This window comes from Artemia franciscana, chromosome 3 (genome assembly GCF_032884065.1).
Source record: "Artemia franciscana chromosome 3, ASM3288406v1, whole genome shotgun sequence".
Classification (NCBI taxonomy): domain Eukaryota; kingdom Metazoa; phylum Arthropoda; class Branchiopoda; order Anostraca; family Artemiidae; genus Artemia; species Artemia franciscana.
The window spans coordinates 8750638-8766091 of record NC_088865.1 but is presented as its reverse complement, the minus strand read 5'-3'; the positions used below and the strand labels follow the sequence as shown (position 1 = coordinate 8766091).

At 34.9% G+C, this 15454-nt stretch overlaps 1 protein-coding gene across 1 annotated transcript in view; it reads left to right on the top strand.

Annotated features, from left to right (window-relative positions):
* The window catches only part of LOC136024706 (CCR4-NOT transcription complex subunit 7-like), a 31945-nt gene extending 18478 nt beyond the window's left edge, over window positions 1-13467 (top strand). The window contains exons 6-7 of the mRNA XM_065700122.1: window positions 6767-6907; window positions 13276-13467. Coding sequence (XP_065556194.1) covers window positions 6767-6907; window positions 13276-13392 — 258 coding nt within the window. The 3' untranslated portion in view covers window positions 13393-13467. The remainder of the gene's footprint in view (window positions 1-6766; window positions 6908-13275) is intronic.
* The last annotated feature ends 1987 nt before the right edge of the window (window positions 13468-15454 follow it).

Sequence of the window (15454 nt, the reverse complement as noted above, 5' to 3'; positions counted from 1 at the left end):
AAAATTTCGATGGGTCATAGTAGATCCATTTTTAAAGTGTCACATTTTGAGAGATACAACTTTACAAGAGAAATCTGGGATTTTACGGCATAGGCATCAAAATTAAGAATCCCTTGATAAAGACACATTATCTTTTCAACTTTTGAAAACTCGAGAAATTCAGAACTTGAAGGCTAGAAGGCTGGTAAAGCGTCAACCAGGGGCATATTTTGCTTAAAACTTCGGTCTATCTCGCTTGCAAAATGCTCTTTCAGCTCGAAGTACAGAAATTTACCAGCATCATATTGAACTGGCTGACTGATATTGCATTTACCGATTCTTGAATTTGATAAAGTCTTTGAGACGATTGGAAATGGCTGAACTTTTCATGTTCTGAGCACTGATTTTAGATTAAAGTCGCCCTGAAAAACAATTTACAATAACTAGAACTTTTTCCAATGTGTGCAAAGTTGAGACAAAAAAGGGGTCGGGTCAGTTTTTTCCGACAGTCTTTGCTTCACACGCTGCCTCACCGTCAGAACTATCAGAGAATCCGACTAGCACAACAACAACACAATATAATCTGGCCTTCACCTTGGAAGTAGAACAGCATGTGTAAAGCCAGCGAGTTTGGACGATCCTCTCAAGCTCCAAGACGTTTTGTCAACTAATAAACTGGGATTCCATAAATAGTTCATGTTAAGTGTCACTGCATGATATAAATACGTAAAAGTATTTGCACCACAGGGAAAAATTCTGAAAGTTCCCTGATGTTTTTCAGGCAATCAGTCAAAACCAAGTGTAATCTGTGGGCGTGACAGTGGAAACAAAACAGCGTGAGGCACCTTCTCTCTAAGCTTTGCTTGAGCTCCGGTAGCTTTCCCAATCATAAGAAAAGCGCAGTCTCGTAACATTGGACAGCAAACAAAATCAAATCTATCGAAAACTTTACTATAGTTTCACAAATCGAGGTGGATAAGCTTTCGGTGTCTATTTGCATGTGATAGCAGCCGACTAGTTGCTTCACTACTTTTCTATTTGATATGTGTCTGAGTAAATTCGATAATTGTTCTTTTCTTGAAACATCTTTTGTCTTGTCAACAAGAATAGCATAATAATTAGCTATTTTTTTGGAAATAAAGTCTTGCCGCAAGACATTTCCTATCAGTGTAACTGCCTCGTTTTGTTTCTGATGAATGCAATAGAGATAATATCTACGCTGTAACTTGGCCTTCAGCTCTTTTTCCCCTTTAGATATTTCCCCCGTCAATTCAGTGAAAATACCCCGGCTTGCAAACGTCTATGATTCGTCATGACCCCTCAAAGGAAGACTAGCGGCTGAGAAAGTAAATAGCACGAAACATGTACGTCACATGATCTCTATCTTCTTGAGATCTGGACCAGCTTAAGCCATTCGCTACACATCTGTAGGTATCAGTACTATTTATATTTTCGTGCACGCTGAAACACAAATCCTATGTCTTTTACTACTATAAATAGACCATTTTTTTCAATAGACCAGAAGTGTCTTTCCACTTGCAAAATCCTGTCTCGACAAAAGTCCCTTTTCCAGTAGTTTCCCCAGCCCTTAGAGCCCCATTATATAAATGGCAGCAAGCAAAACAAAACACAGAATCCAAGTTTTATGAGTATTCAATCCATTGGTAAGTCTTAAAGTAATGCGCACTGAACTTCCTGAAGCCAGATATCTTGAGAATAGGTTGAGCAGGTTGGTAGAGGCATGTCGTAGAGATACCTGAGAGACATGCTTGACTGCTGCTGGAAACTTCAATGGGTTCGGGAATGCAAACCCCTTTTTCATGTTGAACTGGGTCATTTATTGTTCCGTTTGTTCCTGAAAGATGGTCACAGGTAGGGGAAAACATATCCAGTAACCCGGTACTTTGAGCTCTGATATTATTGCCAGTTTCTTGCACTGAGTTTCTTCGTTTTTCTTCTAGATTTTCACCGCAAAAAAAAGTAAAAAGTTTTTGTTCACTTTTTACTCATCGTTTGGTTACGAATTCGCAACGACGAAAAAGATAAACTGACGAGCTGACGCCTAGTTTTTGACTGAATCCTAGTCTGAGATCATGACAGCGGGTAAGACAGCGGAGAGTAATTGTTTTACACATTTTACAACAAGGTTGTCTTCTATCGGTTCATTTAGGATTCTCCAGGAAGAGGACAGAAGTAACATTTCAAAACAATGTCATTGACATTGTTGTCATGACAAGTCATGACAAGATAATGTCATGACAAGTATCTGTACAAAGTAACAGCAAGGAAAGTAACAGTGCTATTTAATGGCTCTGAAAAAAAAACAAAACGCTGGGATGAGTAAAACAAATGACTGGTCAGTCAGTCTCGCTAGTTTAATATAGCACATTGCTAAAATGCAAAATCGCTATTAAATAGATGTAACAACGCCTTTTTCCAAATCTACAGGGGCGTATCCCCCCTCCCTAATTGGCACCACTGTGGCCTTTTAAGCTTTCTTCATGTGAATACGCGTAAAATTTTGAATAACAAAATTCAAAATTACAAGGGGGACATGAGCATTTTAGGACTGCCCAGGTGGAGTATGGCCCAAAAATTTTGGGAAATACTGGTCTAGATAGTACTCACGCTTAATATAATTTTTTAGATTGAATTTGCAAAAAAAAACAATAATTTTTTTGGCATGTATTTTTCTATTTTTTTATTTGATTTTTATTAGTTTTATTTTGTTTTGCTGAAAGCTTGAATCCGGTACAAATCGCTTGTGGTACAGTTTAGAATATAAAATATTGCCTTATCCTACCTGATAAGCATTGTAGTATTTGGTTTGGTTCTTGGAATCGTTTTCATGTCTTCATAGTTTCATGTCAATTACATTTTCCCAAAGTAACTCCAACCCATATACTAATTAATTTATGGTAGATGAGAGACTATGTGGGTTTTCCCAATTTGCCTTTTCTTTAAACCATGCTTCTTCCTTTCTTCCATTCGTCTTCCGCCTTTTTCCACCACCCAGAAATTTCTCCATTATTGTATGTTTCCTGGGCATCCTCCTTTCGTGCCAACTGAGTGGTGGCTGTTTACGTTCAAGCGCATTTCAATTTTATATGGTATCTGTTCAGGTAATAAATATATGCTCTTTCTGGTGCTATTCCGCTCTTTCTGATTTTCTACGACTTTCGGATACTTTATTTGATTATTTATTTTTCAAAATGGTATGTGTCTTAATTTTTTTCTATTATGATGCAAACTTGAACTCGGCGTATGTCGTGTGTGATACTGTTTTAAGATCGCACAAATATTAATATCTTTCAGAAATATTACCTAAGTAAGTAATGTGCCTAACCTAAGATAATGCTTATACTACCATATCTTATCCTATTACCTTATCTACTACTCCTAATTCTACTAACAACTTACTGCAGCCCCAAGTTTACCAACTCACCTGCGCACGCTCCTCCTACATCCCAGTCTATTCAAAGCTTCTCTCATTACACCCTCCCAAGAAGTTCCAGTTTCCTTTAAATCTTTTCTTGCGACCCTCTTCTCACCTCACTCAGGGACAACCTGCTTTTCGTTTGACCCTAGATGTTTGGCTAACGAGGACGATCTTCGGCAATCTGTCATCATTCATCCGCAAAGTGTGTCCTAGTCATCTGTGTTGAAAATATTTTGTTAGTTTTACGTCAGTCGTCAGTATGTTAAAAATCATGGTAGGCTACCTTAATCTTAAATGTTTCTTACTTAGTCCTATCCAAGTATGCAGTATAATTAAATATGTTTTGTTAGTTTTGTGTCAGTTGCAGTAAAAACTTCCCAAACCAGCTCCAATTTATTGATTGATTAATTCTGACTAACAGGTATGATGGGTGTTTTTGATCTCAATGTGTTTTTTTCTCTGTGCCGTAAGCAAAGATTTCCATAGGTTTCTTTCCAAAAATCTCCTTTCATTTTATGTTATCTAGGCAGAATACACCATTCTTGTCAGATAATGAGGTTTGCCCATTTGCGCATGTCACATTTGAATTTTTGTGTAAAAAGATCAAGAGCTAGTTTATAAAGCTTTAAGTTATAAATAGGAGCAAATAAACCGTAACCATGCTTGAGAGAAGACATGAAGAAAGAAGTCATGGTGTTAACAAAATTTCGTATTCGTTTGATGAAATAGCTATCATAGCACTCAAAAATGGACGCTAATTACAGTCACAAAATGGTCACTTGTTAGCTACACTTACGAAATATGGCACAACTTTCAATTCACTTTTTAAATGCTCTTAGGAAATATGGTACAAAGCGAATCTATTCGTACGGCACGTGACTGGTTCTAGTTTGTTGTAATGCCTATTATGTCTGCTGATTGATGCGGAAAAGCTCTAGAAATCTAGAGTTCCTGTTAAGATCTATTATTTTGAGACCTGAGAGAGCTTCCTGATTCTTAGGAAATATGGTACAAAGCGAATCTATTCGTACGGCACGTGACTGGTTCTAGTTTGTTGTAATGCCTATTATGTCTGCTGATTGATGCGGAAAAGCTCTAGAAATCTAGAGTTCCTGTTAAGATCTATTATTTTGAGACCTGAGAGAGCTTCCTGATTTCTTGCAAATTTCTTCTGGTTTATCCAAACCATTGGAATTCATCTTTCAAGGTTATTTTCTCAGTAGACCTAAGGTGTTTTCCTGTGACAAACAAGATTCTTAAAACAAGATTGACAGTTAACTGTGGAACAACGAAGTTTATAAACTCAAGTCACGGCTAGACAAAATCAACAGTCCAGATCCACATTCTTCCTTTTGAGCGTAGTTGTCGAATTTGCAATCTAGATTATGAACTTAAAATCTGGATTGTCAGTGGAACAGAATTTTCATAATCTGGATTATCAGCGTAATGGTAAATTGAAATTATGATTTTACAATTCGGCCTGTCAGTGGGAAAGGCCTCTTGTGATCGGTATGATCGGCTTGAAGTGAATATCTTCTGCATACCAGCAGTATGCTGGTCCTACTGCTGGAACACTCATTCCGAGGGGAAAAATCGCGTTAATCATTCCAGTTAAAGGTTTTTAACCCTCCCTTTCGAACGCTCCGTTATCCAGCTAATAAACTTGTATTGGCTTAATTTTTTTCTTCGGTTCCTAATTGAAAATAATTCAGTTGGGTAGAATAATTTCCCTCATAGGACAATTTCACTCCCTGGAAAAGAGCTGACCTGTCGGTTAGGATAAGACTGAATCTTTGATTGCTAAGCAACATAAGGTCGTTCAGAATCCTCACATTGACCATCCGAAAAAGAAGAAAAACTGTGCGAAATGGCAAACAAATCTTTAAAAAAAAATTTCTCGGAATAGAATAGTTCCATGATCAGGTCACAGATTTCCGCAATAACCGGGGAGCTGTCAATGGATCAGCACCCAAATTGTATGCTTAGTTTCAAAGTATTCCTCCAAGTCAGGGGAGTATAGAAGTTAAACTATCCTCGCCTTCCATATTGATTTGAGATCTCTCACAGAGTTTTAACATTTAGGCCTAAAAATACACTATTTTCACTATTTCTTCTTATTCTCTTGCTATCATTTCAAAATGTAGCACTGATGGCACTGGAGATCTAGTGCCACCATTCCATACATAAGGTGAGCCGGCCTGGACTAGAATTGATTTAATCTGGTAGGGTCAAGATCTTTTATTCGTCAATCTTACCATAGCTAAAAATGGGAATTTGGCTGTGATAAACGTAGATTCTCCTGATGCCAAAACCAGCTACAGTGTCAAGTGCCAGTGAAGTTGCAAATCCTCAAAAAAAAGGTGGTATTTAATGGTTTCAATATTGTTTTCAGTATATTAGTAGCAGCAAGACTTTGTATACTATGACGACTTCATTGCTATTAAAATACCCAAGAGCTAAATTATTTCAACACGGAGCTATATACGTACAACCATTGGTGCGGGGTATCACTAAATTTAGCGATTTTTATTTGACTTTTGCAGTTCCGTGACAACGTTGGATATTTAGAATCTATTAGGAAAAATAAAAGTATTTTGCCTTGAAATTTTTTTTTAGGAAAACATCGTAATCAGGGACTCTAAGATGAAAAATTAGGTACAAGCTTTGTTGAAGTTCTTACGTAATTTATTCCTTGTATGGATTATTCATCAGCTTTCTGGAAAGTCAGCTAGTGACTCCTAAATCATGAAGATTCAGGCGATTTTAAATTTTCAGACAGAATAGAATCATTTGACTTTCCTATAATTGTTATTATCAGTTTGCTTATTCTATATCCAACTAATATGTGATTATTAGACGATATTACGGGACAGATGGTCATCATCTATGCTATTTTGTGATGTGTATTATAGAAAACTGTATTGTATGGCCGTTTTAGGTTGTAGTGAAAAGAAAAAGAAAAGAGAAAGAAAACAAAAAAAGAAAGAACATGGAAGAAAAGAAAAGAAAAAGAAGCAGAGATAAGCGATGATTATTGTTTATTTTATTTTTTTATGTGTATTGTATAGAAAACCGTGTTGTATTACCGTGTTAATTTATAATGAGAAGAAAAAGAGAAAGGAAAGGAAAAAAGAAAGCAAAAGGAAGAATGGGGAAAAATAAAATGAATAAAAAATTCTATACATGTTTTTGATGTGGAAAGAACTCAGGTTCGCGATTTTTTGTTATTTTTTTTTGTCGGGAAGGGATGGGGAGTTGGTCTGTCTTCTGTATTGTGATGTGAATTATCGAATACTGTGTTTTCTGGCCTTGTTTGAAATTTTTCTATCTATATGTTCCTTCTTTCAGTATTTGATGAAAAGCTGTAAGAACTTAAAAGGGGGACTCCAGGAAGTGGCAGAGCAGTTGGAGCTGGAGCGTATTGGTCCTCAGCACCAAGCAGGCTCAGACTCGTTACTCACTGGAATGGCTTTTTTTAAAATGAGAGAGGCAAGTATTGTACTTTCCTTTTCCGCTTTCCTTCTACTTCTTCCTTTAATAATTCATCCCAGCTGATTGACGCCCGAGGATAGTTTATTTTCGTTCAACCTATCTCTGTCTAACACTTTTTAAAGACGTCGCCTTGGGGCCTGTTCTTTCTAGATCTGTGTTCCTTCTATGGTGCTAACTTCAAAGTCTCAAAACAATAAGTGAAGCAAAAAATCACAAAGTAATATGCTAATGCATTTAGTAATACTAACGCATAGATTAATGATAATCTATCATAGGTAGCGCAATAGCACTGCCCAAGTAAAGAACGATGTTGGCACCATGTTTGCCATGTGTGCATTATTTATTTTTTAGACAAGGGCATTTTATATAGAAGGAGTTGTCGTAGAAACTTTGAAAAGGGCTCATTCGATTAAAAAATTGAAAGGACCAGTGCCTTTTTAACATTAGAAAATGATTGAAGGATATCCAATCCCTCTCCCACGCCCATCATTTCACCAAACACATCGAGTCAAAATTTTGAGATGGCCATTTTATTTAGCGTAGTTGAAAGATCCGAAAATTAGTTTTTTGAGGATGACCCCCCCTCCCAGCCCTCATGGTAAGGCTTGTAAGTTAAATCCTGGGGGTATAAAAGGGTCTTATAGATATTCCCGAAATGCATCCAATTTAAATTTTAAGAAGGCCATTTTATTCATAACAGTTCAAAGACCATATAACAAGGCTTTGGGGATGTAAACAAATATTCAAAAGTGATAGAAGGCCAATTAACTGGGAGTTTTACAATAAAATGTAAGGAAAGATCAGTGGGAGGTCGCACTTAGGAACAAGCTCCTTGGAATTTCAGGTTTCAACTTTCGGAGGCAGAGGCTACTTCGGGACAATCTGTGATTTCAGCGGAAGTACCTCATCTTTTTTACGACTTCTATTAAGACTTTTCATATACGCCTCCTCTTGGCATACTCTCCTTACTCTCCATATTCTCCTCCCTCTTTGGCATGCTCTTGGCATACTCCTCATATACTCTCCTCTTGGCATGAAACGGTAAACTGATTCTACATCTTTTATTTTGGCAACTCAAGTACTCTAGTAGAAAGTATAGGAGACAGCAACCTTTCCACAATAGTCACTGTAGAACAGCCTTTTGCATAATTCTTGCGAATGGCCAGGCTCAAAATACTTCATCGTTATACTCTGGACCTGTGAATGCTACTTCATGGTATCTTGCATTATGTAGATCATTATTTGACTGCGATTTTGAGGCATACATGAATCTGATCATGTAGCCAACTTTCTGACCATTTGACCAACTTTTGTTCAGCAAAAGTTGTGTGTGATTTGGCGACACCGCCAAATCACCTTTTTTTTAGCCAACAACTTTTTTTTTAAAATTGAGATCAACCAACTATTACTACACTAATTTTGTCAATTGTACTAGTTTTGATTCAATAATAAACTAAAAACAAAACCTAAAGCTAGACTGCATTGGAGATATGTAACTAAGAACTATTTGACTATGATTTTGAGGCATACATGAATCTGACCATGTAGCCAACTTTCTGACATTTTGACCAAGTTTTGTTCAGCATAAGTTGTGTGTGATTCGGCAAAACCGCTTTAAAGAAATCGAAAAATATGAAATTCGGCAAAGGGAAACTGAAAAATACAGGCAGAGACGTTTCGTAGCAATTTCAATCAGACTAGGGCTTCTAAAACTCTTTTCATCCGCGACCTATTTGCGATTCCGAGTTTCCTGGCGACCCCATATAAATATAAAACAAAAAGATTAATAAATTTTGTTGATGATTTTTTATTAGGTAATAATATACACATTCATACGAAAATATATAGTATTAGGATTCGTTTAGAAACATACACAAATCTAAAATTAAAAATTGCACAAAAATGATAAGATTGTATTTATCATAGTTACAAATATTGTATGCCTTATTTCTCATCAAAATTGTATTTTTTTATAACATAAAAAAAGGGAATTCTGACCATCATTGTTCACTCGAATATCTTCAAACACAGGCGTTGGGTGGTTTTAAATTATTAATTAATAATTATTAATTAATAATATTGATTCTTAATTATTAAACTAAGATTAAAGAGAAAAATTTACTGAGATGGGTTGTTTGATGCTACTGGACGTAAGACCTCTTAAACATTTTTTAGCTATGAAAATTATTGGGATTTAATTTGTGTTAAGGCTCAGAAAGTAACTTAACATAAAAATGTGGTGTTTGTTGGCAGAACATTTAGCGCTATATCAGCAATTGTGGGCAATTCAGTTTGAGTTCTATCCAGGATTCAGTCTATGGCTTTTTTGGAAGTTTTAGTTTTAAGTTGAGTCACTCGAAAGCTTAGCAAATTCCTCTTTAGCTTTAAATGGCAGGTGATCAATCTCACTTAAGCCAATCCAAAACAGCTTTTGAATCCAAGCTACCTTATTGAAATAAATATTTAATATAAAATATGTGCAGAACTGGCTTCTAGCGCTTTTAAGAGGATCCGATACTTAACCATCATTTTGTGAGCCTCAACGTCGACTGACCCGTTTCAAAGACAAAGGGCCCATTAGCGAAGTCTTCCACTCATGATTGAAACCAATTGAGAATTTATCATTTGATTATGAACTTCGACTGAATAGACAACGAGTTTCTGTCGGCAAAGATTTCAATCAAAGCGGGTTGCGCCACAGATAATTGAGCTGTCAAATTGATCGAATGACATTTCTGTTTAGGTGATATTGCGGATTCTCCTAGAGGTATACTAGAATGTTTTTAAGGAGCTGAATTTTAAAAAGAAAGTTCGGCTCAGTTTGATCGAAAAAGAATAAAATTTGCACTTTTTAATGATATAGGTTTTTCTAAAACTAAATATATCTATCTCCAGCAAAATAAAGAGAAGTTAAAAGGTTTCAGGGAAAGTAGATGTTGGCTTTTAGTTTTCTGCTGTTTATTCGTATCGCTCATCTAAGCAGAATTTTAGAATTTTTCTGAATTTTAAAAAGAAACTTCGGCTCAGTTTGATCAAAAAAGAATAAAATTTTTATTTTCTAATGATATAGGTTTCTCTAAAACTAAGTATATCTATCTCCAGCAAAATAAAGAGAAGTTAAAAGGTTTCAGGGAAAGTAAATGTTGACTTTTAGTTTTCTGCTGTTTATTCGTATCGCTTATCCAAGCTCTACAAGTTATGGCAAGACCATGTAATCAATTCTAAATAGTTTGGCAATACAGACTAAAAAAAATTATAATGCAGAATATAGGCTGACTCTTTATGGTATCGGATCCCCTTAAGTGATCTACAATAATTTTTGCAATACAAGTTTTAGAATGATTTCTCTCGATTATAACATTATGGACACTGGAAAACATTTTAAACGATTTTTTTTACTATTCCCAAAAGTTGATCCTTTTTTATATAAAGCTTTCATTTTTATTATTTGAAGTAAATATATTGAAATTTTTTTTTAATAGAAAGTTGAGATTGTTTAATTTTGTAAAGATATCTGACAGATAACAACTTGGATAGCTATAAGTCATTTTGAAAAAAAGCAGCATTTCACATTTTTCTTTGGTTAAAAATATGTCAATTTCGTCATTTAATAACAATAATCTCTTAAACTTTGATTTCTTGGCAACAATTTTACTTGTGCATGTAATAATAAAATTGTGTCGGTTGAACCCGTATCCTTACAGAGATTAGAAAATAAACGACCATTAAGGACATGGCTCTTGATAAAATTTATAATTTTAACAGCATCTTGAAGCACATCGTTTAACTTTGATGCTATCTTTTTGGCTGTAAGTGCCTCTTAGAGAATAAGGCAGTGAGTAAAAATTATATGATCATAATGAGCAGCTTGAAAAAAATGATTTAAAACCAATATTTTCGCACATCATTGCTCCTGCACAATCTTAGAATATCCAACTACAGTTTTTCCATCCTAAACCATCAGTATTTAAAATTTTTCAACTTTACGATATATGTCTTTTCCCATAGTATGGTCTTTCATAGGACAAAGGACATATGGACTTTCTTCCTCCATGAATATTTATAAATGTACCTGAAAACTGACAACTAAGTCAATTTAGTAATAACGGTTGTTTTGTTCAACTGAATTTATAATTTTGAACTTTCTTTAGTTCTTACAATAAGTGTTAATATCAGAAATTCTATTCGAGAAAGTGTCGTTTGATAAAGAAATTTTTTGATTGTAGTTGACCTACTTATTTCCATCTATTATATCTATCATTTTTCTACAAATAGCAACAGGCAATACAAGATCTTCTCCAATGGTGAACGGCATTTCAATTTTAACAAAACAGTAAAAAACTTCATGTGACACTAATAAATAATTTTCATTAATGGTCTTAAATTTTTCAAAGAACTTTTTTTTTGCTTTATTTAAAGATTTGTAAGGTCTTTCAAAATATTACTTTGGTTATTGACATACAAACATGCTTTGATTCAAAATGTGTTTTTAATTTTGAAGGTTTCTTACTCTCTGGACCCAATAATTTGTTGCAGATCAAACAAAGAGATTGTTCGTTATAATTTTGAAATGTTAAGCAGAATTGAAGAAAAAACTCATCAAATTTTTCCCCCCGTATATAAGATGCTTGTTTTTCAATGCTTTGTCCTGCCTGAGCAGAGTTTGAAGTATTATTATCTGTGTCATTAAGATTCTTATTTAAGTTGAGCCATTTATCGTGGCTAAAAATCATTTTGATCCCAAATTCAAATAGATATATAAAATAACATATTGCATATAATATAGTGTAGAAAGAAAATCTCCTTACGGTGAAACACTCACAATTGACTTCAGTAGAAGACATTTTTACCTTGCCAAACGCAATCTTCGAGAACGTAACCCTTGACCTATTAGAAGAATTGACAACTTTAATTCGTCCTTTCCAGCCTTTCAAGGACATAGAGAGCTCGACTTTGTTATAAAACGTAAAAATTACTGTATTCAAAGGATGTATGGATGTCTGAAGAAAATTACTTTTTCCCAAAAAAGCAATTCATGCGAAAAAATAAGCCAGATCACAATTAAATTAGCCAAAATTTAAGCCAGTGGATAGATTAAAAACGATTCCCACCAGTCACCATAAAAATAAGACAGTCTGGGGAGAAATAAGCCAATATGGTAACGCTGGGAAGAGAGTCAATACTACACTAGTTCACCTTCATATTATAGTCAGTGTTACTGAATCACTGCCTCGCTGAACGCATGTGTGCATATTCCAACCTTTTTTTGTGTTCAGGTTTGTGAGAATAGCTCTGCAAGAACACAAATCTGGATGTTATAAAATCATGTATTTCAGTATTTACCATTAAAATATCTCGCGAACCCAGAATTTTGCCACGGGACCTTATTTGGGGTCACGATCCACAGTTTAAGAAGGAAAATTATTATTTTCGGCAAAACCAATTTCAGGTGACGAAGTTATGGGCAAATTTGTAAGTTTAGAATATTAAAAAAAAAAAAACATTTAAAATGGTAAAATACCTTATTTGCCACCATGTATGTACCCCTTCACTTCACTACTCTTCACTAGGACCCACTTGTGACTCTTTCTTTTTATTTCTTCTTTTGATTTTATTTTTTTTTTCTTTTCATACCACTATATTCTTCACTAGATTCACCTTGTAGCCTTTTTTTTATTTCTAGTTTTTCACTTTGTTTTTGTTTTCTATTTTACTTCACTGTATTTTATGACTGGGCTCACCTTTTGGTCTTTTTTGTTTCATCATTTTTATTTTGTTTTGTATTTTTCACTTCACCATATTCTTCGCTAGACTCATCTTGTGACCTTCTTCATTTCTTATTTGTCATTTCATTTTTTTTTATTTTTCGCTTCAGTACAGTCTTCACTTACCTTGTGCCCTTTTTTCTACTTCTTATCTTATATTTTATTTTGCTACAATCTTCACTGGGCTCACCTTGTGACGGTTTTTATTTCCTCGTTTTCGTTTTCTTTTTTTCTTTTCCACTTCACTATATCCTTCACTAGGCTCGTCTTACGGCTTTTGTTTTGTTTCTTCTTTTTCCTTTTTCTTTTTTTATCTTCACTATGCTCACCTTTTGGCCTTTTTCTATTTCTTCTTTTTCGATTTTTCATCTTTTTTGCTTTACTATATTCTTCATTAGGCTTACCTTGTGAACTTCTTTATTTCTTCTTTTTCATTTTATTCTTTTCTTTTTCACCTGCACTATAATCTTCACTAGGTTCACCTTGTGGCTTTTTCTTTATTTCTTCTTTTTTACTTTTATATTTTCTTTGTCACTCTACTGTTATCTTCACTAGGCTCACCTTGTGGTCTCTTTTTTAATTTCTTTTTTTTCATTATAGATGTTTTTTGAAGACAATATTGACGATGCCAAATACTGTGGTCATCTTTACGGTCTTGGCACATCCTTTGTTGTAAATGGCAATTTTCATGATAACGGCGAAGCGAATTCCTCTTGAATATACTTAGACATAAATGTAAATTCTTTTCTTTTTTATGACAAACATTTTCATAAGCAAATTGTTATATCCTAATTCGACTTGTCATTTTGTAGCCAGGCTTATAAAATAACGACCAAAAACATGATACGGAATAATAATTCATTTAAAGGGGACTAGGACAAGCCATTGGGTGTTTTGGCAAATGTTTTTGAATATTCAAAAGGTGGTGAAGTCTTTTGCGTTTAGTCCTGCGGTGGCGCTGTGGGTTTGACCTTAGTTTGGTAATATGGGACCCAGAGATCGAACTTGGCTGTAGCAACACACTGCAGGGTCGACGTAGGGACCTTACTAGTCAAGAAGCGTTGTTAATCCGACTACTTTATTTTCTTTTCCGTTTAGTTCTTTGGTGGCGCTGTGGGTTTGACCTCAGCTTGGTAATACGAGACCCAGAGATCGGACCCGGCTGTAGCAACACACTGCATGGTCGACGTAGGGACCTTAATAAGTCAAGAAGTGTTCTTTTTCCAAAACAGTACATTACAATTGTTTATGTAAATTTACAGCAATTTTATATGAAAACCATTAAATCTTTTGTTATTCCATGCAGAAAAATAGAGAACAGAAAGAGAAAAGGAAAACTGAAAGTTTTCTTTAATAAAAACAGCTGTTACTATGTTTGGATAAATTGATTATTGGCTAACGGCCAAATTAGAAATATTAAGTGAACCTGATGTTAGAAAACGACTGATCTTTAAAAAAATATATTATTCTTATATGTTAAAATTAAGAAAAAAATTAGTGTGAAGTATAAATTTTAATTAGTTAAATTGGTTGTTTTATGTAAAAGTAGACTTCGTAGTGATCTTGCTAACTATCGGCTGATATCTTTACTGTCTGTATTCAAAAAAAAATTTGAAAGACTATGTTTTCCCGTCTGCTTTCCGCTTTAGAAAAAAAAGGATTTTTTCAATTTAGCTTACGAGCAAAGCACTTAACTGAGTATGCTCTTTCAAATTTTCAACGTTCAAGTCTTGATTCAGGTCTGATTCTTGCTGCTATATTTTTAGATGTGTGAAACTTTTGATTCCTTGAACCACCAAATTCTACTTTTAAACTACCTCATGACGGTATAAAAGGGAATGCTAGTTCTTGGTGTGACTTCTCTTTTTCTGGAAGGGTTATCTCTATGGATCTTCTATCCCACTCACAGTCTAAACTAAGCTTGGAGTCCCGCAAGGCTCAGTTCTAGGGCCATTTGTGTTCGTGATTTTTGTTGATCTTATTGTTAAGGCTACGAAACAAACCCAAACAGTTTGTTGTCTTCTGTGCCACCCCGAATCCTTCCATGCCGACTAGCGTAGATCTCCATTAACTGGTGAGGACACCAGTTGCCTTTGCGCTCGAAAACACCATTGACACCGCTGTCAAAACGGAGCCTGAGATCTGTTTCAGATTAACTGTTTTGTTTGAGGGAGTACTTCTATTCTTCCAAGATATTTGCTTGGCCCTAAATATTCCTATGTCAAGCTTCCCAATTTTCTCACGAATTTCTCAGGCTTCTCCCCATCTGTCGGAAATTCATCTTTCAAGGGGTTCTCTTAGTAGACCTAGTGATGGGTATGTCCGGCTCCTTCGTATTCTTCTTGATATGAATATCTCCTTCATACATTATATTAGTACAGTTCAAATGAAGACAAAAGATATATCAAAGCATTCCAGAATTCTTAGAAAGCTCAAACACGCTTTTCCAGGGTTGGTTCTAAAAGTTTTGTTCCATTATCGTATCTCGGTATCTCTCTTGTATCTCGGAGATCATAGTAGACAGAAGCATTCTGAATTCACTAATGGACCCACCCCTTTGTCAAGTTTAGGGCGACCCATTTTAAATTCAAAATCAATTTTTTTGTACATAGACCTACTAGATTTTTAAGACATCTGATTTATTGTCAGACTCTTTGGCCAATTTGCCAATTTTTTTGAACCAAGTATACCAAAATGATACATAACAAGCAAAATTTTTAGATATAATGTTTTCTTACCCGGGTTTGATTGGCAGATGCCACTCCATCTTCTGCTTAGG